The sequence below is a fragment of the Terrapene carolina genome, unplaced genomic scaffold, assembly GCF_002925995.2.
Source record: "Terrapene carolina triunguis isolate 2854851 unplaced genomic scaffold, T_m_triunguis-2.0 Scaffold96, whole genome shotgun sequence".
NCBI lineage: Eukaryota > Metazoa > Chordata > Testudines > Emydidae > Terrapene > Terrapene triunguis.
This window is the reverse complement of record NW_020664447.1, coordinates 319810-346879: the sequence shown is the minus strand read 5'-3', so window position 1 is coordinate 346879 and position 27070 is coordinate 319810. Positions and strand designations below refer to the sequence as shown.

The following is a 27070-nucleotide window of genomic DNA, read 5'->3' as shown; positions in this document are numbered from 1 at the left end:
GAGGGGGGGGATGCGGGGTCTCTGCTGCTGCCTGATTATGTACTTCCAGTTCCAAATGAGGTGTGTGGTTGACTGGTCAGTTCATAACTCTGGTGTTTATAATTCTGAGGTTCTGCTGTACCCCATAATGTCTGTGCTTACAGGGTCACACCCTCAGTACCAACCCAGGGTGGCAGCGTCCACTCTTAGTACTAGTCTTCACTAGTCACTTATCAATTCATGCAGGCAGGTTCGGCATTCAAACTCCATATTCACAAGCAGTAACTGCACAGAACTCAGTCATTTCAATCAGACAGACGCCACTTTGGCTCTCATCCTCAGAAAGGATAGATAAGTTCGCCCTCAATTCACTGCAAAAGAATTTATAGAGTGTCTCAGTTTACTTCAGCACTAAGAAATGAAGGATGTACCCCCAGAAGTCGTAGCATTGCACTGTAGTATAGTAGCAAGTGTATTGCAGTGTGGCTATTCTCATCATGTTGGACTAAGGCCTGGTCTACATCTAGAACATTGGTCAACCTAGCTACATCACTCAGGGGTATGAAAAATTCATACCCCTGAGAGATGTGGTTAAGGTGACCTAAGCCCCAGTGTAGACACCACTAGCGCCTCTCAGGAGATTAACTACAGCAACAGAAAAAACCCTTCCATCACTGTACTGTCTGCGCCAACAAGCTATTGTGGCACATCTGCAGAGAAGTTATCCACACTCAAGTTAGCTCTGAAGCAAAGACAAACCCTTAAAGGGCTCAGCTCACTCTGCTACAATAATGCTAGGTCTAAGTTCACAAGAAGTGTGTGTAGAAAAGTAGAATATTTGAAAAACAGAATGTTCAATTAAAGATTAATTTTGTATGTACTTTCTAATGTATATGTATTAAACTGCAGTTGTCCATATGTCCATTTCCAGACTTTTTGGGGGGGGGGGGGCACGAGATTTTCAAAGACTTCTGACAAATCTAAAAGTCAATGGCACTTGTGCTCCTAAATCCTTTCGGCTTACTATTGCTACCCTATGATCCAAGGAACTGTGTAAGTGCTAGCACAGACAAGACACCAGGGGAGGGGGGGGTCTGGGTTTTTGTTTGTTTTTTGGGGGGATTTTTTGTGGGAGTGGGTGGAGTGGTGGCTTACTATTGTGTCTCATACATTTTTGTGACACTGGTAAAAATGCCCTGCGCTACCTATAGTACTGTTTCAACCAGTCCAAGCACCACCAATACTGAAAAATGGACACTATGAACCACTGCTGGTTCACTGCTCTGTCAGTAACTCATCAGGCCTGACAAACTCACTACACCTAACACACTGCCGTCATAATATTTATCTATAAAGAATGTTGTGAAAGATCAAATGAAAGCTGGTAACACATCAGTCATTAATATTGTGAAATTTATGTATTAACACTATATTAGGAAATGTGGTTACTGACACTATGCTTTAAAGTCTGTAACCAAACAAAGGGAGAAACAGGTTTTCTTCCAGACAAGAGGGAGGACAGTTATCTCCCTGTCTCTAATATAAATTGAGCATGGTGCTGGCCGAAGCAGTTCATTTGCATCAGAGGTGAACAGGAGAAACAAATTAACATGAGGATGTGAACTCAGCATGGGAAGATACTGGAGTTTGAGCCCCCGGGGTTCATCCAGACTCTGGTGATAAAGACAAACTTTGGGTAATAGAAGGAGAAGCAAAAATACATTCTGGTTATTCATCACTGAGGGAACAAGGAGGTCAGCACTCTTTGCATTCATAAACAATGGATCCCCAACAATGTGGGTCAGTGATGCTGAGAAGTAGCTGTATGTGAGAAAACTGCTATAGTGACAAGTCTGTGATTAACCTATTTAAACTTGTGTCTATTTCCATTATCAACCCATATATTCAGGGTTGAAAATCTGGCCATGAAACTTAAGCCTATCTATTTTACATAGACATTTTCTTACTGAGTATCAACTAAGGCTATTTACCAAACCTTAAGTGAGAAGTGACAGAATATTCATTCATGATGCTCCTAACTCTAATCAGTTCTAAAAAAAAGTATAATAGGGCAAGTGGTAAATACCCATAAAGCAGACACCTCTGTCTTAGTCTGTAGCTATGTACACCCATTTACAAATGCTAATGGCAGCAGTCAGCCACACCTGGATTAAAGTTCTCCAAAGTCTCTGAAACGAGCATGAAAAAACAAACCACACAATGATTTATATATTGCAATAAAAATCAACAATACAAGGTCTACTCCTCTCCAGAGGCTGCAACCTCTTGTCTCTAACGTATCTGGGATGGGTCAGTATTATCCTCCTCCATCTCATGTTCCTTCTCTTCTTCATTGTAGCCATGGATCTCCCAGACCAAATCATCGTTGTCCATTACTAGCCTAGGCTGAAGGAAGGGCTCCTTGGACAAGATCCCAACAAGATCTTCATTAAAAGGAGTAGTCCTGTGGATGTTCACAGAGGTGTGTGGTCTAAAGGTCTGTTAGCTCCTTTGCCCTTAGTGGAATATCTTCTTGCACCAATTTAGTTAAATCAAAACCATCTCCCCACTTCAACTAAACAGATTTATCTCCGATCAACAGAGTTGTTTCAGTTATAAGTCAGAGACACTTTCATCGATTGAAAATAAATAAATAAAAAAATAAAATTAATGGAGATATCCCATCTCTTAGAACTGGAAGAGACCTTGAAATGTCATCGAGTCCAGCCCCCTGCCTTCACTAGCAGGACCAAGTACTGATTTTGCCCCAGATCCCTCAGTGGCCCCCTCAAGGATTGAACTCACAACCCTGGGTTTAGCAGGCCAATGCTCAAACCACTGAGCTATCCCTCTTTTTATTTTTATTTTTTTTATGTGAACACGTAGCTGTTCCCATTGATATTACCTTTCAGATGGAGGTAATACTACTTATCTCCCTTACAAAGCTGGTTTATATTAATTTTTTGGTTTGTTGTGTTTTTAAAAACACATTAACACATTTGTATATAGTAGTTTGGATACTACCCAAATGTTTGTTCCAGGTTACAAAATGTTCATTGTTTGCACCAAAGATCACCCTAAAGTAAACCACAAATATTTTTGTATTCTGGAACAAATGTTTGGGGAGTATCCAGATGATGCTTTAGAAACACTGACTACCTTGAGTTAATTGGAAATCAAAGACATTTGTGGAGCTTAATTAATGTTTGTACAGCATTTTAAATACAAAATGTTGTACACATTATCAGGATCTCAAGAATTCTGCACCCAAAAGAATTTGGCACAGAATTCTAAGGTGCATTAGACTTTACGATCTTGGCTACAAACAAGTTGCACTGCTTTAACTAAATTGGCATAATGGTTACACTTGTAAATGTACACAGGCCTAAACTTTCATTAAGAGAAATGCGACAAAGTGTCCTGTGGCACCTTATAGACCAACAGAAGTACTGGAGAATAAGCTTTCGTACGTGAATACCCACTTCGTCAGACGCATTAAGAGAAATGAGGTTTCTAGCCCTTATGTTTGCAAAGAAACATGAAAAGAGTGAAAACTGGAGTAGTGCTGTACCTTTTAAATATCCAATACTCTGAAACAATAGCTTTAAGTGTGAGTTGTCCCATTCATCTCAACAGCATGTTAACTCAGAAACTCTAAATGTCCATTTAAATTCTAATGGTTCCATTGTTCTAGCAGACACATCCAGCTAATACAATTAACCCACAATCTCAAATTGATTCCCAGGTGCCAAAACCCCAGTCTTCCCCCTGAAAATTCTTACAGTGCAGTTAAGCATTGTCAGTACAAATATCTGTAGCACACTGAAAACCAAAGGTCAACATAAATTGAATATCAAGTTAACTGGCTCAGATGCTGCTGTACAGACTGAATAAAATACAAAAATTAATGCAATTCAAGTCTCAATTTCTTAATTTACTTGAAGATGTCTCTGATCTTCCAAGCTACCATACAACAGTGCTGCAGCATTTAGAAGTCTTGCCATAGCATTTAGGTCAGGCCTGACACACATTATACAGGACCTTGATTAAGATGATGAACGCATAAGATGCTGTTTTATATTGCATCTGTCTCTCTTATGAAATGCAGAAACTCATTGGTAATTACAGCTTTAAAGTGCAATCAGAATCCTCAGTTCAATAAGATTTAACAGAAATCTAATAAACTGGACAGATACAGTGCTTGGAAATAACTTGCTGGTTGTTACTAACACGATTTATAAAAAAAGTGCATAGAAGAGCAAGACATGAGAGAACAGGACCTCCAAAGTGGTCTTTAAAATTAGGAAAAACTTCAAATTATGGTATCAGATGAACCATGCATTATTTGATTTGGGTCTGCAGTAAGTTATTCATTTGACTGACGATCTTCATATCACACTTCTAATGTGTAATGCTTACTTTTTCAAATTCTCAGAAATAAAACACGCAAAAAACATTGGAATAATCTGCATGCTAGCTAACAAGAAACACAATAGTCTATTTCCATCTGATAAATTTAACAGGCATATCTCCAACATCTACACCTTCATCACATTTGACTTAACCACTCTGCAACTATCTCAAACCCTGGACCACAAAAGGTGTCAGTAATTATGCCTCCCTATGCTAGCAAAAATTTTCACCACTATGCATCAACAGCCTCATACTCTCATTATTACTCTCTCCACAACCATCATACCACTTAAATCCACAACACTCAGCTAGTCTCTCACATCTATCTTACCATTTCTGAGCAAGACATTTGAGCCAATGTGCACGCCCCCTCAGCTACACTACATTTGATCTGTTACTACCTGCTTCCATTGCACTGAAATAGCACTCTCGGTGTACCCAGAAACATCTTCCACATTGCTAGCTATGCTTCCCTCGTACTCCTATCCTTCTTGATAGAGCTTAACATTGTAGGCAGCTGCAGCGGCACAGGAGCCAGCAAACAGAGCTGTAAACAGGGGAGTTTCAGTGGGAGTTTGCAAGGGGAGTTTGCGGGGAAGACTAAGGGCTAGTCTACACTACCCGCCCGGATCGGCGGGTAGAAATCGATCTCTCGGGGATCGATTTATCGCGTCTCATCTAGACGAATAAATTGATCCCCGAATCGACATGCTTACTCCCACCTCGTCAGGAGGAGTAAGCGCCGTCTACGGGGGAGCCGCGGCGGTCGATTTGCCACCGTCCTCACAGCGGGGTAAGTCTAATAGGATACGCCGAATTCAGCTACGCTATTTGCGTAGCTGAATTTGCGTATCTTAAATCGACCCCTCCCCCCCCCTTAGTGTAGACCTAGCCTAAGAAAGCTAGGCGGAGGAATAGACAGGCTAGTGAAGGGAGTGGGTGGGGTGCCCTGCCAGTATTCTGGTGCCTGTTGGGGGTTTGTTTTGCTATGGGTGGTGGTGGTTTGGTTTGGTTTCTGTTTCAGGTTTTAGATGGGAAGGCTATGACAGATATAGAGGCAGCAGTGGAAGACACAATAAGATGACTGGATGTGGAAGCTGCAGCATGTACATGATCCTGGAGGGGGTACCTGAAAAGAGTTTCATCTGCATGAAGTGCCGCCTGATAGAGCTGATGGACGAAAAGATCCGAGGACTGGAGATGCAGGTGGAAACTGTGGTTGAGTTTAGAAGGGGGTTTGACCAGATGATGGAGCAAAGACATGAGGAAGCTGAAGGGAAAAGCTCAGATTTGAAGATGGAAGCAGGACCAAAGAACTCTGAGGGGAGACTGCTGGGTGAGGAAAGTGGACAGTGGAAGCAGGTGACTAAGAGAACCAGGCAGAGGAAAAGATGGGCTAGTGAAGGAGAAATAGAGCTCAGGAACAGGTTTGCGGAGTTGGAAAATGAAGAAGGGGCACAGTGGGTGGTCGCTGAAGGTGAGAGGGCAAGGAAAGAGAAAATCAGCTAGTCCTATAGGAAGAGGGGAAGAGTCAATGGAAATAAACAACACCAAATATGAGCCCCAGGAGGATACGGGATGGGTTGCAGAGGATTGCAAGAGACAATAGGAATCAAGAGGACTTGCAGCCAGAGGGAACAGGGGATAGACCAGAGAATCGCACCATCACCAGGAAAAGGAAGGTCTGCGTGATTTGGGACTCCTTACTGAGAAGAATAGACAGGCCTGTAAACAGAGCTGATCCGGAGAACAGAAGGGTGTGCTGTCTGCCGGGTGATAAGATATGGGATGTGGACCTGAGGCTGAAGAGGATCCTAACGAGAGCGGGAAAGAATCTGCTGATTGCCCTTCATGTGGGAACAAATGATACGGCTAGATTCTCGCTGGAACGTATCAAGGGAGACTATGCCAGGCTGGGGAAGATGCTTAAGGAAATCGAGGCTCAGGTGATCTTCAGTGGGATTCTGCCTGTTCCTAGAGAAGGGCAACAAAGGTGTGACAAGATTATGGCGATCAATAGATCGCTCAGGCAGTGGTGCTATAAGGAGGGCTTTGGGATGTATGGCCACTGGGAAGTATTCATGGACCGAGGACTGTTCTCTCGGGATGGACTTCACCTGAGTAAGGAGGGAAATAGACTTCTAGGATGGAGGCTGGCACAATTGATTAAGAGAGCTTTAAACTAGGAATTTGGGGGAGATGGTTGGGAGATGTCCAGGTAATCTCCACGCCGGAACTTTACATTGAGAGGTAAAAAACGAAGTAAGAAAGGATACAGCCGTGGGTAGGAGAATGGACATAAGGAGGAAGGGTAGTGTAGATACCAGTCTAATAGGTGATACCGGTGGTAGAATGTCTGGGCCTAATCGCGTAAAGAATGTCAGTGAAGCCAAACGGACTAAATTAAGATGTTTGTACACTAATGCGAGGAGCCCAGGTAACAAAATGGAGGAACTAGAGCTACTGGTGCAGAAAGTGAAACCAGATATTATAGGGATAACAGAAACATGGTGGAATAGTAGTCATGACTGGAGTACAGGTATTGAAGTGTATGCGCTGTTTAGGAAAGACAGAAATAAAGGCAAAGGTGGTGGAGTAGCATTGTATATCAATGATGAGGTAGACTGTAAAGAAATAAGAAGTGATGGAATGGATAAGAGAGTCTGTCTGGGCAAAAATCACATTGGGAAAGAAAGCTACTGGAGCCTCCCCTGGGATAGTGCTTGGGGTGTGCTACAGACCATCGGAATCTGATTTGGATATGGATAGAGACCTCTTTAATGTTTTTAATGAGTAAACACTAATGGAAATTGTGTGATCATGGGAGACTTTAACTTCCCAGATATAGACTGGAGGACAAGTGCTAGTAATAATAATAGGGCTCAGATTTTCCTGGATGCAATAGCTGATGGATTCCTTCACCAAGTAGTTGAAGAACCAACAAGAGGGGATTACATTTTAGATTTGGTTTTGGAGAGTAGTGAGGACCTCATAGAAGAAATGGTTGTAGGGGACAACCTTGGTTCGAGTGATCATGAGCTAATTCAGTTCAAACTAGATGGAAGGATAAACAAAAATAGATCTGGGACTAGGGTTTTTGATTTCAAAAGGGCTAACTTTAAAGAATTAAGGAAATTAGTTAGGGAAGTGGATTTGACTGAAGAACTTGTGGATCTAAAGGCAGAGGAGGTCTGGAATTACTTCAAGTCAAAGTTGCAGAAACTATCAGAAGCCTGCATCCCAAGAAAGGGGGGGGAAATCATAGGCAGGAGTAGTAGACCAAGCTGGATGAGCAAGCATCTCAGAGAGGTGATTAAGAAAAAGCAAAAAGCCTACAAGGAGTGGAAGATGGGAGTGATCAGCAAGGAAAGCTACCTTATTGAGGTCAGAACATGTAGGGATAAAGTGAGAAAGGTCAAAAGCCATGTATAGTTGGACCTTGCAAAGTGAATTAAAACCAATAGTAAAAGGTTCTATAGCCATATAAATAAGAAGAAAACAAAGAAAGAAGTAGTGGGACCGCTAAACACTGAGGTTAAGGATAATCTAGGCATGGCCCAATATCTAAACAAATACTTTGCCTCAGTCTTTAATGAGGAGCTTAGGGATAATGGTAGGATGACAATTGGGAATGAGGATATGGAGGTAGATATTACCACATCGGAGGTAGAAGCCAAACTCGAACACCTTAATGGGACTAAACCGGGGGACCCAGATAATCTTCATCCAAGAATATTAAAGAAACTGGTATATGAAATTGCAAGCCCATTAGCAAGAATTTTTAATGAATCTGCAAACTCAGGGGTAGTACCGCATGACTGGAGAATTGCTAACATAGTTCCTATTTTTAAGAAAGGGGGAAAAAGTGATCCGAGTAACTATAGGCCTGTTAGTTTGACATCTGTAGTATGTTCGGTCTTGGAAAAAATTTTGAAGAGAAAGTAGTTAAGGACATTGAGGTCAATGGTAATTGGGACAAAATACAACATGGTTTTACAAAAGGTAGATCATGCCAAACCAACCTGATCTCCTTCTTTGAGAAGGTAACAGATTTTTTAGACAAAGGAAACGCAGTGGATCTAATTTATCTCATTTCAGTAAGGCATTTGATACGGTTCCACATGGGGAATTATTAGCTAAATTGGAAAAGTTGGGTATCAGTATGAAAATTGAAAGGTGGATAAGGAACTGGTTGAAGGGGAGACTACAACAGGTCATACTGAAAAGTGAACTGTCAGGCTGGAGGGAGGATACTAGATACTCAGGGACCGGTTTTGGGACCAATCTTATTTAATCTTTTTATCACTGACCTTGGCACAAAAAGTGGAAATGTGCTAATAAAGTTTGCAGATGACAAAGATGGGAGGTATTGCCAATACAGAGAAGGACCGGGATATCATACAGGAAGATCTGGATGACCTTGTAAACTGGAGTAATAGTAATAGGATGAAATTTACTAGTGAAAAGTGCAAGGTCATGCATTTAGGGATTAATAACAAGAATTATTGTTTAAACTGGGGACGCATCAGTTGGAAGAAACAGAGGAGGAGAAGGACCTCGGAATACTGGTTGATCATAGGATGACTATGAGCCGCCAATGTGATATGGCCGTTAAAAAAGCTAATGCGGTCTTGGGATGCATCAGGCAAGGTATTTCCAGTAAACATAAGGAGATGTTAGTACCGTTATACAAGGCACTGGTGAAACCTCATCTGGAATATTGTGTGCAGTTCTGGTCTCCCACATTTAAGAAGGATAAATTCAAACTGGAACAGGTACAGAGAAGGGCTACTAGGATGATCCGAGGAATGGAAAACCTGTCTTATGAAAGGAGACTCAAAGAGCTTGGCTTGTTTAGCCTAACCAAAAGAAGGCTGAGGGGAGATAGGATTGCTCTTTATAAATATATCAGAGGGATAAATATCAGGGAGGGAGAGGAATTTTTTAAGCTCTGTACAATGTGGACACAAGAACAAATGGATATAAACTGGACATTAGGAAGTTTAGACTTTAAATTAAGACAAAGGTTTCTAACCATTAGAGGAGTGAAGTTCTGGAACAGCCTTCCAAGGGGAGTAGTGGGGGCAAAAGACATATCTGGCTTCAAGACTAAGCTTGATAAGTTTATGGAGGGGATGGTATGATGGGATAGCCTAATTTTGGCAATTAATTGATCTTTGATTATTAGCGGTAAATATGCCCAATGGCCTGTGATGGTATGTTAGATGGGGTGGGATCTGAGTTACTACAGAGAATTTTTTCCAGGGTGCTGGCTGGTGAGTCTTGCCCAGGTGCTCAGGGTTTAGCTGATCACCATAGTTGGGGTCGGGAATGAATTTTCCTCCATGGCAGATTGGCAGAGGCCCTGGAGGTTTTTTGCCTTCCTCTGCAGCGTGGGGCACGGGTCACTTGCTGGAGGATTCTCTGCACCTTGAGGTCTTTAAACCACAATTTGAGGACTTCAATAACTCAGACATAGGTTAGGAGTTTGTTACAGGTAGGTGACATTCTGTGGCCTGCGTTTTGCAGGAGGTCAGACTAAATGATCATAATGGTCCCTTCTGACCTTAAAGTCTATGGCTCTCTTCTTTCTTTAAACCACCATTTTTTACTCTGGGGGAGTTCACTCCTCTATAAAAATCCCTAGCTCTTTTTGTTCCTCTCTCTACTTTCATTCCACTTAGCAATATCAAAACAGCCATCCACCTCAGTATCTTTGTAAATATCACTGATAGCAAGTGAAATGATTGCAGAAAATAACATGTAGGTTTGCTTCCCCCTACCCCCTTTTTTTAATTCCCTAGGAACAATATCTTAGGATTCCCTAAAGAGGCCCGACTCTCCTGCAACTTATTATATTGTGGCCTATTCTACGGATATTGTAACTGCCACTTCAGTCCTGCTCACATTCAAACTTCTGTCTGTTCAAAATGCAGCAAAATGCTATAAATGAGAATATGACCACATCTACCATTTCTTAAAACAATCCCCTCATTTGCTCTCTATCTGTGCCTTCAAGATCATCCTACTTCAGAGGAAGTCAACAGGCGGACCACAGGCCAAATCCAGACTGCCAAATGCTTTTGAATGGAGACTGAAATCTTTTTATTTACTCATTGTTAGGGTTATTGTTATTTTTTATATTATTTTCTCTGGAGTCTGGGCCTTGATTATATCTTGATGAAGAAATCTGGACCTTGACAAAAAATAATTGACTATCCCTGTCCTACATGTTCTTACCTTTCCCTCCCACTGCTCTGCCATTTTTGATCACCACTCAAACTTTGCTCTGGATAAAGTTAGTTTACACAATCTATTTGGAGGGTCTGACTGACTGCAATCATCCTTTTTGAAAGTCACAGCCCCAAACGTATAGATGCTGCCTGAAGCCAGTAAAATGTAAACTAGTTCCCCCTCTGACAGTACTTCTACCACCATCCTTTCATGGCTCTCATAGTCCACTGGCCACAGATATTCCAACATTTTCCATTACCCATTACTGAAACGCTTGTATGCTGTGTGAATTACCATTATAATGCAATATATAACACATACACCATAAGTGACAAGTTAACTTACGTTGGGTTTAGGTAAAATGAGGAGACCCAATCAATATCTGAAAGCTACAGCCATGGTCCAATTTAATAGCCATTTTTTTCTCAGATGCAAATTATTTTTATAGGAATACCATGAAGATACACCACAATGTTTTTTATGTCTGAGATTAGAACCTGCCTTTACAAGTGCATCTGTTGTAGATTTGTGAATAAGATTTTAACGTGTACATAGTAACTAGTTAATTTATCTGTGGAAAGTAGCTTGAGAGTCACCCTGCAGGCCATAAGTACTTCATGATGTGTTGAAAACTTTGTAACTGTAAATAGAAACGACACCAAATACTTAACATATGCAAAATATTTTTCTATGTCAGTAAGGTTCTTCTGGGTGAAGAGGCATCATAATTTCCATTAAAATTACCATCTATATGTTATCTTTCTCATATTCTGATCTGTTCAAGAGTCTTTGTTCTCTGCAATTCACATGACAAAACTACCAATCTGGTTGTGTTATCTCAGACTTATACATAATTGTTCTCTTTCTGAAGAAAAGCCACACTGTTCTCACGGAAGATGGTGGTTATCTATGGTACATGGGGTTACTATTTTCCCCAAGAGCAGGCTGGCTTTGCTCCCACTAAGAACAAGGAGAGATGTCAGGTCTTTTGAAAGAGAACATTTTTCTAAGGGCAGCCTCGTCTGGTCTTACTTCCATTGATAAAAAGAGATGGCAGCCCTTCTGAAAGATGGTAGTTTTTGGAACTCTGTAGACGAAGCTTCCATTTTTCAACAGAAAATATTACCATTAATCTAAAAGTTTTTTTTCAAAAGCCACCTGTTGCACCAGATCTACTCAGAAAGAGCTGCAGAGGGAAATTCATGGAGCACTGTGCAGGAGATTTGGGGGGCAAGAGAGAAGGAGAAACTTTGCTGTACCCAACCAAAAGAGTGAGAACTGTGTTTTTCTCCGACAACTAATGCATGCACACATACAGGAGAAAATGGAGGTTAGGAGCTGGGAGAAACTAGCCAGTACTTGCTATGACTGCTTTGTTCTGCACAGTGTGGGAGTGAAGCTGGGTGTAACAGAAAAATAGATATTTAAAATTCAGTTTAACCTAATCTAAGACTACAAACGCTATTGAGCATAATTTTATACTTATTTCATGGCATCACTACAAAACAGAGTTAAGGTTGTTTGGGTTCCTCCAAAACTTAGTGTTTGGATTTATTTTAAGTACAATAAATTTATAAGAACTGATATTGAATCTTATATCTTTTTGGTTCTAGTGATAAAATATTTTCCAAACTATAAATATTTTTTCTGACAAAATAAAGGAACTTTGCTATAGAAAATGTTCCTTTGCAGAATTCAAGAACGCTTGTCACAGAAATGGGCATTAAGGTGCATGGAATTCTATGGATCCTGTAGATAACTGTTCAAGTCCAATAACCACATGCTGAAGAAAAGCTGGTAGACTGGAACATGCTGACACTAGTTATAGAAAGTAAGTTTCTTCAATCCTGGGTTAAAGGACACTGCCAAGTACTTCAATAGTTGTAGCTCTCCCTCCTCCACTTTCAACTGTTTAAATATTTCTTTACAAGCTAGACAGCTCTATATCCTATTCAAGGAGTATGGGGATGCAACATTTTCTGCAGAGCCAACAAGTGCAGTTCAGTTGGAAACTGTGATTTTAAAAAGGTGGCCATTTTAAAAAAGTATAAAAACTTATTTATTTTACATACATACTCCACTTCTCCCCCACCCCCCGGAAAAGGACATTCTCTAACAGATTACATCAGTATTAAACAAAATGAAATTAGGGATCTACCACCATGACTCTCTAATTGAAGAAATTAATATTTATCCACTGTTACACTAGTATGTCAAAGTGTCTAGTTCAACTTCTGCAGTTTATTTACTATACAACTACACATCAAGCAACAGTATAATCTGTTTGATGCTAATTTGCAGTCAGCAATTTAACAATTAGTTGGATTAATCAATAATTCCCAAATTACTTCTTACCCATAGCTGTTTGGGAGAATAACATAGAATCATACAATGTAGGGCTAGAAGGGACCTTGAAAAGTCATCAAGTCCAGTCCCCTGCCCTGGGGCAGGACCAAGTAGACCATCCCTGACAGGTATTTCTCCAGCCTGTTCTTTAAAACCTCCAATGACAGGGATTCCATAGCCGAACTACCCTTACAGTTAGAAAGTTTTTGCTAATATCTAATTTAAGTCGCCCTTGTGCAGATTAAGCCCATTACTTCTTGTCCCACCTTCAGTACACAAGGAAAAAAATTGATCAGAGACCCTTTTATACCAGCCCTTATACTTGAAGACTGTTACCAGGCTGCCCTCCATCTATTTTTCTCAAGACTAAAAACATACCCAGTTTGTTTAGCCTTTCCTCACAGGTCAGGTTTTCTAAACCTTTTATCATTTCTGTTACTCTTCTCTGGATTCTCTTCAATTTGTCCACATCTTTCCTAAAGTGTTGGACCCAGAATTGGACACATTATATCAAGCTAAGGCCCCCCCAGTGCAAAGCAAAGCGGAACAATTACCTCGTGTCCAGCATACAACACTCCTGTTAACACATCCAAGAATGATATTAGCTTTTTTTCACCACTGCATCACATTGCTGGCTCCAATTCAATTTGTGATCCATTATAACAACTCTCAGATCCTTCTCAATAGTACCACCACCTAGCCAGCTATTCCTCATTTTGTAGTTCTGCATCTGATTCTTCCTTCCTAAGCAGAGTACTTTGCACTTTTTTAAATTGGATTTCATATAGCTGATTTCAGAAAAATTCTCAGCAGTCCTTTTCCATTCTAATCTTGACCTCCCAAAGTGTCTGCAACCCCCACCCCCAAATCTGGCTGCCCATCTGCAAGTTTTATAGGCGTACTTTCCACTCTGAATTGTTAATGAAAATATTGAATATTACCAGATCGAGGACTGACCCCTGTGGGACACCGCGAGATATGCCATCCCAGTTTGACAAACTGGTAATAACTGCTCTCTGAGTACCACTTTTCAACCAGTTATGCACCCACCTAATAGTAAAATCATCTAGACACTTTTCCCTACTGTGCTTATGAGACTGTCATGTGGGACTGTTTCAAAAGCCTTACTAAAATCAAGACATATCACGTCTACTGCTTCCCCCCCATCCAGTAGGCCAGTAACCCTGTCAAAGTATGAAATTAGGTTGGTCTGACTTTATTTGTTATTGGCAACATGATAGCCTATTCAAAGCCACTATTTTATATTTTTTAATATATAATTATATTTTTTTAAAATAGCCACCATTTTAAAATACAGATAGACAATATACACAGTACTGAAAAAGGTAGATTAGATCAGACTGAGTTCTGTAGATATCTGAATATAAACTGACTAGCAAGTATATTTGGGCAAAAGCAGCAAAGTGCCAAGACAAAGTACGAACAAAATATTTATGGAACACAGATCTTTATATGCCCAAGGTTTAACCAAACTTCAGGTACACAAGTAGCATAAGGTAGTGGTTTTCAAACTTTTTTTCTGGTGGCCCAGTTGAAGAAAATTGTTGATGCCCGCGACCCAACGGAGCTGGGGATGAGGGGTTTGGGGTGTCGGAGGGGCTCAAGGGTGGGGCAGAGGGTTGGGGTGCAGGGTGGGACCAGGAATGAGGGGTTTGGGGTGTAAGAGGGGGCTCTGGTTTTGGGGGGGGGCGCTCAGGACTGAGGTAGGGGATTGAGGCGTGGGGGCTTACCTCGAGCGGCTCCCAGTCAGCGGCGCAGTGGGGGTGCTAAGGCAGGCTTCGGGCCTGTCCTGGCACCACGGACCACGCTGCACCCCGGAAGTGGCCAGCAGCAGGTCCAACTCCTAAGTGTAGCTGCTCGGAACCGTTTGCGCGCCTCTCACCCACAGGCATTCCCCCACCCCCCAGCTCCCCGGTACTTGGGCAGCACACGGAGCCCCATGTAGCCTAGGAGCCGAACCTGCTGCTGGCCGCTTCCGGGGCACAGCACGGTGTCAGAACAGGTAGGGATTAGCCTGCCTTAGCAGGGCAGCACCACCGATGGGACTTTTAACAGCCCAGACGGCGGTGCTGACCAGAGCCGCCACGACCCAGTACTGGGTCGTGACCCGCAGTTTGAAAACCACTGACATATCTCTGCTAGACACAAAATGTTCTCTGTGAGAAAGAAAATAAAGACATTTTACTGCCCTATTTAACAAGATCATTACCTTGGATCCTAAAATAAGCAGCAAATCTTCATATTAGGAAGCAACTGAAACAGTGCCCATTGAGTCTAAAAAAAATCCCTACCTAAAGAGACATGGGAATGGATAGATACAAAGTGAGCCAGGAACATTTGTTCATTTATTGGATATCATTTGCTGATTTAAACCATTAACTTTTATTTTCTTCTTAATGATCCAGGTAACCGTACACCAGACTTAATAATCGGTGCTGCAAACAGGCCTGGAAAATCATCAGTACACAGCAAATGACTGTTAGTAAATGTTTAAGAAAGTCACTCTCATCACATTATTAAGAGTAATTTTGTAGCTAGGTATTTATTGTTGATGTAGCTTTCCAGGCATCTGAACATGGCTCTGACCAAAATGTCCTTTCATTTTGCAGTAACTGTTTTCTTCTGACCTTTGTCAATCCCATTTCCCCATCCAAACAGCTAGTATTATGGCACTTCATCTACAGGCAAGTATGAAGTAAATGTTGCTTTACTAATCAGCCAAAAGGATATTCATGAAGCATCTCTCATGATATAGCCCAACTCTCAAACATGACTGACCATTCTGGGAAATTAGGTGTAATAGGATTTATTAGTATAGGCATTTGGATAAGACCAACCCCTTTTCCCCTTTGAACTCAGGTGTTCAGAGGTTAAATCTGCATAGTACATACTTAACTACAAAAAAAGCAGCTTAACAGGACACCAACTTAAAAAAAATTACATTCGTCTGAATTTGTGTGTTGCCTATTACTGTTACAATTGTCACCTGATACCACAAATATTGGCAGAACACTTGAGAGGCAAATGTCAATTTCACAATGCGTACAACATATTCCATTTTGAAACAAATCTGTGGGTTTGCAAAAGCCAATAACTCCGTTGTGTAGTTTTATATTTCTACCATATTTAAAAAAAATAGTAAAAAATTAGCAGCTCACTTTGCTCTTAGTCAGATTTGAATAATCTATGCAGAGTTACTCAAAATTACCACTTTAGCCAAGGAGGCAAAACACAGAGTGCTCACCTGTTTACACAGCACTGGGCCTCTGGGAGTTACCGTAAATAACATAATAGAAATGTCCTTGACCAGATCAATTTAAATAAACCACACATAAATCAGAAAATTCTGTACTATTCAAGTGCATTTATGTCATGGATGTATTTGTAATTCATTTTATAAGGCTTTAAAATTAAAGATAAAACTAATATAAGCAATGGGGGAAGGAGGAATTAGATGTAAAAGGCAGCAAAGCTCATCCCTACCATATACTGTCTTAGTAACTAGTTTTTGCATCTGTCTAAACAAGTTAGAGTGATGGTTTTGCTAAGTATTACAGTACATAAAATGTCCTTATATATGGCAGACAATCAAAAAGAGAAGAGTTGGGAGACTAGCCAGATACTTCTAGGGAATCAAAAGTTTTTTTCTTTTTTAAATGATAAAACTTTAGAGTAGAAAATGTAAGTTCTGCTTCTGAATGCAATATCCCAGGGCAGTCTTGTAAAACTGTCAGTCATAACAACGTAGGAAAAGGAGCAGTCTGACAACAACAAAAAGCGATATTAAAGCAACAGGCTGTATTAAAAGCCATGACTCTTCTATTATTGAAGGTAGGAACTATACCTTTTGTTTTTGTATAGCAACCAATACATTGTGGATACTACTTGCTGCATCATAATAAAAATCACATCGCAAATATTTCGGCCTCCAAGAGACAGGAAGTGTGGTTTTACCAGTAAAACAGATTGCATACTAACTAATACAGCTTACTGAATTTTTTTTTTAAATTTGGCAAGCTTTTAATTAAAATTTTTCCACCACTTTTCTAAACGGCTCTAACCAAACAATAACTTTGAGAGAAAATACTACAGATATTCCGTATACAATATTTTAAACTAATACCACATCACAAGAAAAAAAAAAAGCATCAAATCATCTGACTCTGAAAGGAACAACAAAAAATCCTTATTGTTGTACCGTATATTGTAGCTCTCAAGAATTTTTTTCTTAATCAGCTAGCCACTCAATCCTCTCAGAACTACAGCTAAGTTAAGAGAATTGCATAGCTGCAGGCAAAAATATTATAAACACAGAAGCATATTCTATAAAATAATAAGGGGAGAAAACCAATAAAAAATTTGAGTTAAGACGAATATATTGCTTTACTTTACCATAGAACATTTTTATGTTCCAAAGGAGAGTGTTATAATACTTTACACTAGAATGCCTCACTAGAAATTGATGTATTTCATTGGCTATATTAAGTGTGTATCGTTTTAGCACTGTTCTACTGCATTCTTGTAAAGAACCACTCAAGGAATGTAATATCACATTTAACACTATGCAATCTGAAACACATTATGCTTCACTGTGAAAGATCAATAATATATATTCACCACATCTCAAACTACACAGCAGTAAAATTATGTAAACAAAACTGCATTATGTAAATTTATGTATTACTATAAATGACGATGTATTTAATTTCAGATAAAAAAAATTTAAAGTCCTAAGGATCAAGATAATATAGCCTATTTGTTCTCTGCTCAGAGAAAAAGCTAAATTCAAAAACAAGATTTAGATTTTTTTCCCCCTCAAAACTTCAGATTATTTTATTTCCAAGCAAACTATTACAGTACATACACATTCACTAGCATTCAAACCTTAAAACCTGAAGAAACTCTATTATTTTAATTGGTTTTATTGTACTCAATTATTCATCATATGGAAGAAATAGCCTCATTTAAACAATTTTTCTCCAGACAAAAATCATGGCATTTATTCCTATAGGCAGCAGAACTTGATAACTGCACTAACACCTACAGTACAAGGAGACACCTGAAACAGAACACCAGTCTCAACCTAAAAATTCTTTTCCCTTTTATGACTTTGGGTCACCCTTAAAAAACTGCAGCCATTATAATTAGAACAGTGTATAGGGTTGCCAACTTTGTAATATTTAAAAACCGGACTACTCCAGCAGGACACCTGGCAACCCTAGTTAGGAAGCATATTATGAGACATGTAAACTATGTATTTCAAAAGGAAGTGTAATTAAGATTAGCATTTCTAAAACACACAGTAGTACTCATCCTTTTGCTTAAAGAGAGACATAATTTGTGAATCATGTGGTCTGGGGATTTAACATCAGTGTTTGTAGCCAAGATTCTAGTTCTCTTTAATGCTGCTTTAACGATCACAAGAAAAAATTCTAACAAAGAATTATATGACAGACAGAAAGATTATGGATGGACTTTGTTTTACAAATAAAAAATGATTTAAGAACTGCATTTTTAAAATCTTCACATTTTAGAGAGACTTTTAGATCAGAATATCTGAAAGTAATAAAAAGCTCCCATGAATACACATCTCCCCAATAAAAGTACACCTCTACCCCGATATAACGCTACCTGATATAACACGAATTCGGATATAACGCGGTAAAGCTGCGCTCTGGGGGGGCGGGGCTGCGCACTCCGGCGGATCAAAGCAAGTTCGATAGAACGTGGTTTCGCTTATAACGCGGTAAGATTTTTTGGCTCCTGAGGACAGCGTTATATCGGGGTAGAGGTGTACTTTACAGCAAAATAGGAAAACAGGTCTCTTACCCTGGGAGCTTACAACCTAATGCTATACTCTATACATGTATTTTACACACACACACACACACACACACACTAAAACAACATTAAGGTTGCAAAGTCAAATGCTCAAAACCTAGGAAATGCTCAGATTAAAGTGGCCCGTGTAACCTTAATAATTCTTCCCCCTTGTGCATACACATTATGATACAGTCTGATTACATGACCACAGACTATTTTTTCCACAGGATAGACCAGCTCTGGGGATGAATCAGGGTTGTGTGTGAAGGAGGCTGTCACTGCATTTGTTGCAGAAGCTAGAAGGTGTGTAGTAAATAAGACAGGAAATTGCAGGAAGGAAGAGAAAGGATGATTTTGGTTAAGGCAAAGGAATGCTGCAATGGGGAAGCAGATTCTATCCCTGCCTTTGCCACCAAGTTTCTATGTGATGCTAGCCAAGTCACTTAAATCACAACTTTTCACAGGTAGTCATTAACTGTGAGTTCCTTATTTTCTGGGTGCCTGACAATGAGTCTGATTTCTAGAAGTCACAATAAATAAAAATAAATAATTAAAAAATAATTTAAAAGTTGGATTTTTATTTTAATTAAATACAATTTTCTTTCTTAAAATAAAGAACCTATGAAATGAAGAAGGACAACTCATGTCCCTGTGATTGCATTCAGTATAGTCTTTGCGTGGTAACGTCTATTGTTTCAGCTCTCACTAAACAAAGGGACATTTAATTGTTCCCTCAGTTAGCCTGAATGGAAAGCATCTTGGACAACCATCAGATTCAACAAGTCCTCTGTGACAGCCCACAGATCTGACCGTTTATCAATACATATCCCTAGTGCCCCCACCACCACACACTCTCCCATCTCCTCACAGGGTGGTACTAAGACCTACAGCCGCACACTAAACAAGGAGGAGAGAATAAAATGTTGAATAGCTGCTCATTAATTGAGCACTAAATATAGCAGGGGTCCTGTGGGAAAAAAAATAAAATAGTATGCCATCATGTAAATAAAGGCATAAGCATATGGCGGTTGAATTTAGGCTGCACAGGCAACCAGAATTCTAGTATTTCCTCACTTTTGAGTGCTTATCTTTGCAACCCTAACAATGTTTTTTTAAACTAAACTAGTTTTTTGTGTGTAATATTTAGTAAGAGCCATGTGTTTCTAAAACACTTGAAGGATGTGCTATGCATATTTTCAGCACACAGGAAAACACTGAATACTCATTAAAGAATAATACCATAGTTGTTATAAACAATGACTCTTTAGCTGAACACAAACACACCTCGGTCTGATCAATCTTCCCTGAAGAAGAGTCAAAGTTGGTACATAAGCCATAGATCAAAGACATTGCTTAAAAACAAATCAATGATGAAATATCTTGAGTTATTTTAAGTGCTGATTTCCAGTTATAATTTCTTAGTTTTCTCAATACCAAAGCTGCCATTTGAGTCAGTTCTATTCACTACACCTGCCGAAGGTTTTAATAGTGTAGTACACAATTTCTTCTGGTATGTTACATACATATTTCTATATTACCACGGGCAGATAAAGCCCGGTTACAATTATCCGAACGGATTATTTTGGAGGGCAAAGCATTTTACATAGATATACCTCTCAGTTCTTTTAATAAACTATAAAAAGGCAACATAAGAACAGAATTTACAGAACTTCCAGTTCTTGTTCAGCTTTCAAGTCCTTTGGATGTTTAGTGGAGGCACTAACCTAATGAACACACGTTAAGGCTTAAGTATGTGTGTATCTACTTTGATCAACTGTTTCAGTATTTTCCCTGCATTCACCTTATCTTTACCCCAAGTAGGGAGTGTACCAAGCCAATTCACCTGCACATGCCAGTAACTCAAGTTTCTGAAACCAGTCTGAGCAAGTCTAATAGGGCTTTCATTCACTTCTACTACAGCTGCACTCATTCATCAATGCTGTGCTCATCCTATAATGACTAGATGGAAAGCAACTGTCCCTGAGGCTACAACCAATGATTAGAGAATAGAAAATAATGCCAATTTACGCTGTACTCTGCTCTCACAGGTCCACCTACCATGATACTCCCAGGCAGAAAACACAAATTCTAGTATCACTTCTCAATCAATACTTCTCTAAACATAGCACGCTGCTCTGTGACCATAATCACTGTATTCTCTGTGTGTTCAGTCTTCAAAAAAAATCAAATTCAACAGGTTAAATAATTATGTTTCAACTTTTCTCCATAAAGCTTGTGTGTTTAATACATTTTAATCAGGCAGAATTTAAAAGAATCAATGTGTTTCCTTTATCTGATATTGATGTAGGTGGGCCATACTCTAACAACATATCAAGTCTTTTCAGCATTTTGGAAAGGCATCTCCTTAACAGGTTTGATTAATTTTTATGTTACAAATCAGCATTCAATGATCCCATGAGATGAAAAATGATAGGCTTACAGATATAGATTTCTTCCTTCATTAATCAAAAATTGAACTCAAGAAAGGCTTTACCCTAGAAAGTAAAACCAATTTTGCTTCACATTAGGTTAGACACATTATTATTGCTACTTAGTTTATATAAATGCTAAAAATAGGCTGGAGAGTTTGGTTGCTTAGTTTGGGGTGTTTTTTTTGTTTAAAAGGAGCCTGTTTAATGTTAACAATATTTGTATTCCTTGAAACTTGAATAGATTGACATTTTAAGGAATTAGGTTAACAAGGCTTGAAAGATGGTATCAAATAAAATGTTTTAAAACAGATACTAGAAGAAAAGATCCTTTTCAATTATTTCTCATTTTAAATGTAAAACTACTTAGTGTGACTGTTAATTAAGACGTGTTCATTTAAACAACAGTACAGTAGAAAGACAACAAAAATTCAAGTGTTTCCACATATTTCAATAATTGCCCAACAAAAAAAATGGAGTGTTCAGCTACTGATATTCTAATTTCAAGAGTCAAAATAAATATTGCATAAAGAATTCACTTTTCATGAAAAAAAAATCTATTCTATCATTTGCTAGTGTTTATTTCCACTTAATATAATAATTTTAGTTGATTACACAAGAAAAAAATGACAATTCTAAAACCAGATGATCCTGTCTTAAAAGTAATAGTAGGAAGCAGGTAACTATAGAATTGCCACATCTTGAAACAGACTTGCCTTTTTTGGGGGGGGGGGGGGGGGAAATCATTTACACCTTTGTAATACAATGCAGAATTGTCAAAACTTCTAAATAATGAAGAAGCAAATTGGAGTCCTTTTTAAAAGTCACCATCACCAAGTGAAGCCTTTAGAGTCAGTGCATTTTTTTCATGGTAAACAGACCATAAACAGAGTTAAACAGTAATAAATTCTTCCTTACTTTTGAATCAAAATATTGCCTTCTTACTACCATGATCATGTTTCCTTTTTAATCTTGACTTAAATTTTAAAGTGAGATATTTTCTGGTACACATTCAGGTATTACTAGTTACCACCATGTTGCATGGCATCTAATGTATAATGCAGTGGATTAACTTAAAAGTGTTTGAATGGTTGTGAGGTGCATCTAATTATCATGTATGTTAATACGCAAATATAAAGTGTAAAGTATATATTCTTCTCCTAAATTATTTCAAGTGACAATGGAAATTAACAACATCCAGAATAAATCAAACTTTCAGAGATGAGTCACTAATAAAGGGACGACTTGGGAAAGTTTTAAATGTGTTTCTTTATAAAGTCAACACTTAAAATTAGCAATCAAGTATTCAAGAAAGTCAGCATGGGAAACTAAACTACAAGGAGAGCAATAATGTGTATGAAGGAGAGCAAAGGATAAAAGTAAAACATATTATACTAAAATAAATTAAACTAAAAAAGGAATATGAATACACCGTGAAGTTTGGGAGAAGTTTCCTGGAATAGAAACCCAAAGTAAGTTTTACAACTTTCTAGGTCCCGTGGCAGTCTGCACAGGCAAAGTGAAAAGAACCTCTCTTCATGGAATGACAACCTACAAACACTGATTACTTCTCTCCCCCTAAACCATCCATAGCAGATTCAGAATGGTACCTGCTCCTACAAATCTCTCTGAAGCTTATTAGGCACCATATATCATTACACACATAGAAGGACAGAAAATAAATTCCTATGTAGCAGGAGTTTTTCAAGGAATGCCAACACATCGAGTACTCAATTATCCAAAACATTTTGTAGGATGCAAAATGACTAAGGCATCTCAAAAATATCAAATCCAAGTACATGATCTCAAAGATCATATGCTGCACAAGTAAAATGACAACTGGTTTTCTGGGAACACCCCAAAAACACTACATCATCCATGAAAGCCATAGGATATGCAAAATGACAGCCATCTTCTTGAAATTTCCTAGCCCAAGAGGCAAACTTTTTCAGTAGACAACTCCCATTACAAGCTATTCAACTGAAACAAGAGCCCAGAAACATATCTTTAAAAAAACAAGCTATTATACGACAGGAGACAGAAGCCACTCCACCTGTCCTCAGGCACACAACCTCAGAAGTTTCCAAATGACTCCATTTATGGGTTGAGATCTTCATTTACCTCCCAGGAGTTTGAAGGCATAGTGTGTCCTTGGGTTGTCAATCTCTCAGTATTTCACTTCTGCTGCATGCTCTAATACTCAGTGTATAGTATCCATGGGATCTTCTTAACTTTGGAACATCCCTGAACTATTTCACCTGTGTAGGCCAACATATGGGAATTTGATCATTTATTTTTAAATCGTCCTACATCCTGAATATTTGCAGGAAGTGACTGGTAATGCTGCACCACAGCTTTGAAAGAGGATCAAGTTTTGCAGAATTGACATTTCCCCTAGGCAAGTATCTTTCCTTCAGGTATAAAGGGGCAGAGGGTTTGTTTCTTTTAGGATATAATGATCCTCCATTTTATTGCACTGCCACAACTGTTCTAGTTTATTGTTCATTTTAACGTGTTCCCTCCCAAACAGAGATTTTAAAAAGTAGATTAAAAATGTGGAGGAATGAATAGGGTTATGGGGCAGAGAGAAAAGCAATGCAAACCCTCCACAAGATCAATGTAGGTATTAAATAAATATAGATTCATTATAGCACCTTCATCATTTGATTCAGGGTGGCAAGGAGTCTGGCATAACGAACATGGAAATATAGACAAAGTTATCCCAGTTGTTCAATATATGCCCAAACATCAGGCCACTTTCTCCCCTTTGCAATACTTATCTATATAATTACCACTAGTGTAAAGCAACAAGAGTTTATTTATACTGTAGGAGCATCAAAACCCAAATACGGACACCTCCACAATTTACCCCACATTTTCTGCTGCTTTCCAAATACCCTAATTGTGATCACACCCCCTCTTTAGGATAGCATGGGTGTCCTCCAGCTCCTGTTAATTTGCTTTTGAATAAAGTTACACTTCTCAAGTACCTCCCATCCTACTGTACTGTCATTTATCATTTAAAGCCTCCTCGCAGAAACATCCTGAGAATACACCTCCGGTTTTTTTTTAAACCAATGAATAAAATCCACTCGGATTTAAGAAAAGCCGCCGCAGCCCTCATTCATTCACGCAGCATTGTTTTTAAAACACACTTGGTTGCTGCGATGCGGCTCCAAACACGTTCCACTCAGCGTGAGCAAAACACGCCGCCAAGTTTCAGCCGCCGCTCGCTACTCCAGCGCAGCCAGGGAGAGCCCCAACCTGCAATGTAAACACCGCCAAGCGTAGACGTCCCCGTCCCCCCGGTGAAACTTGTTGCTTCTCAGTGGGGAAAAAAATAAACATAGAAAGCTCCAAGGAGACGGGGGAAGGCAAGAGCCGGCCCAGGACAAAGCCAGAGACCCTGGATTTCCCTCTCCCGTCCGGGTCCTTCCCCGCTTTCCAAGCGACCAGCTCCCCGCCGCCTTTATTTTCGCTTTCCCTGGCGGTAATCATTAAACAGGAGCCAAGCGCAGGCTGCGGGAACCATTTCACACACGCAGACACCGACCATCCCCCCTGCGAGCCGTAAAACAAGCGGCTCCCTCCCTCCGACCAACGCCGGCTGCCCCGCGGGGGGACGCGCCGCCGGCGGGGGCCGGGGAGCGAGGTACTCACTCAATGAAGTAGCTGGCTCCCTCCTCGGAGAACCCCTCCTCCCAGCCGCGGGGCAGATCTGGGGAGGCAGAACAAAGGGAGGGGGAGGGAGTGAGAACTTGGTGCCCTGAAGGTGCCTCCCTGTCCGGGGGAGGTTGGGGAGGGCGCGAGAGCCCCGCCACACAACGGTCGTTACCCGCTCCTCCCCCGCCACGCGACACACCCCCACCCCCGGGCGGGCACCCACCTGAGCGGATCATGTGGCCGGAGTTGACGGGCTCCTCGGTGCGAGGATGCAGCCAAGTAGTAGAGCGGGTCAGGTCACTAGGAGGGAGAAGCGGAAAACATGCACCTGTTAGTGACGGGCAGCCCCGGGCGGACCCCCACACACCCGCCTCCCCGCGCCTTACTCGATGAAGAACACCCGGCCGTCCCTGCAGACGCCATAGGACCAGTGCTCAGGTAGAGCGTCCCGCCCCACCGCCTCCGCCGCCGCCATGTTCGCCGTGCGCACAGCCAGCCGGCCGGCCGGGGAGGGGGTGCCAAGGGGAGCGCGGGCGGGCGGCCGGCGCCCAGTGCCCGGCTCTGCTCAGCAGCGCCACCGCCACCGGCTGGTAAAGGCGCAGGCAGAACTCTGCCCGCTCCCTTGGGAGAGGAGGAGAAGGGCGCGGGACAGGGGTGGCGGGTCCCTGGCTGTACAGCCGCGAGAGAATCCCTCTCCCCGGGGAACTGGCTGCAGAGGGAAGAGACAGACCCGCTCCGGTCCTCTCTCAGCTCACTGGTTACAGTGCGGGCGTCCCACTGCTCAGCCCTTCCCCGCACGGAGCTGGGCTCACGGTGCCTGTTCCACATACGCTCCCCCCAGCCACAACGCGCCTGAAATGCCCCCACACGAACAGGGCACGACTGGCTGAATTCTCCTCTTACCTTAGCTGGTGCAACTCCACTGACTGCAGCGGAGTAACTCCTGCTGATCAGCGATTGCTGTTTGTTCCCCCATTCCTGTTCCCCTCGAACTCCAGCTCGCATACATACACGGGATACAACCATGTGTCTGGTCCCCCCTTTAATCTGACCCAAGCCTCCGTTCTCTGCAGGGGTGCTGAGAGCCATTGAACCGAACTGTAAACCCCGTATATGATGGAAACCCCTTCAAGAAAGGAGGTGCAGCAGTACCCCTTGTTTCAGCACCTATGATTCTCTGTTTTCTCCTAATTCATAAAGTCCCTCACTTCCTAGCAAAAAATTGTTTGCCTGCTGGTTTTTGTTGTTGTTTTTCCTATGGAGAACGCTCTGCGAGGAAACCAGCAAGTCCACGGCAGATGGAATGACTCAGTATGGGGACTGAATATAAAAAGTTATTATTCCTTCCTCCACTTGTTTCCCAGGCTGAGGCATTAGTCAGTCTAGGCCTTTGATGTAGAGGACAAGAGGATGAGGGAGATTAATTGCTATCTTGCCAGCAACCTGTGGCTATACTGAAGAAGTAGGGGGAGGGTAGCTAGTGTGGTTGTTTAGCCAAGGGAATGGAAACACCAGATCGTTAATGAAGCAGAATTTTGCAATAAATTTACATGGCACCTTTTATTGCACAGTACCTCCTATATGCAACACTGCTGAAATGCAGTTGCTTTAGGGTTAAAATGTACATACCCTACACAGCATTGAGGAAGGGGAAATTTTAGCTAAAGTCACTGGGTCAAACTCCTTCTTTTACTAAAATACTGTGGGATCTTGAATGTATACACAGTACACAGGGGCCCTCTGTTTCCAAGGTCTCATTTGATATTTAGGTTCCAAGGACCTATATACAGCAAACTAAGTCCTCTACTGAAAGATGTAGAGCTGAGATGAATTTGACATTCATTGAAACCTGTTTTTCTACTCTGATTCCCCACTGTCTTGCACAGCTACATATACCAGTGCAAAGTGGATGTAAAACACACCCCTACCATTCTACCGTGGTAGAGTTTTTGCATCCTGATTTTGCAGAGGTGCAAATAACTACACAAAAGATAAAAGCCAGGGAGAATCAGGCCTCAAGAACTTTTAAATTGGGAAAGATATTGGAAAGTAAGCTGGTTTCTACTAAACACAGGAAAAACATAGGATGGATTTTTAATGAATTGTTGAGCGCTTAAGGGGTGAATGTCTTTCCTATGCTTTGATTCACAGATGCTGAAAGT

The 27070-nt window shown here is 40.7% G+C and overlaps 1 protein-coding gene across 1 annotated transcript in view; it reads right to left on the bottom strand.

Moving 5' to 3' along the window:
* PLEKHA7 (pleckstrin homology domain containing A7) overlaps positions 1-25373 on the bottom strand; it is a 306972-nt gene extending 281599 nt beyond the window's left edge. The window contains exons 1-3 of the mRNA XM_026651359.1: positions 25295-25373; positions 25132-25208; positions 24906-24963 (exon numbers count right to left, since the gene is read on the bottom strand). Of these exons, the coding sequence (XP_026507144.1) occupies positions 24906-24963; positions 25132-25144 (71 nt within the window). The 5' untranslated portion in view covers positions 25145-25208; positions 25295-25373. The remainder of the gene's footprint in view (positions 1-24905; positions 24964-25131; positions 25209-25294) is intronic.
* Positions 25374-27070: the final 1697 nt, after the last annotated feature.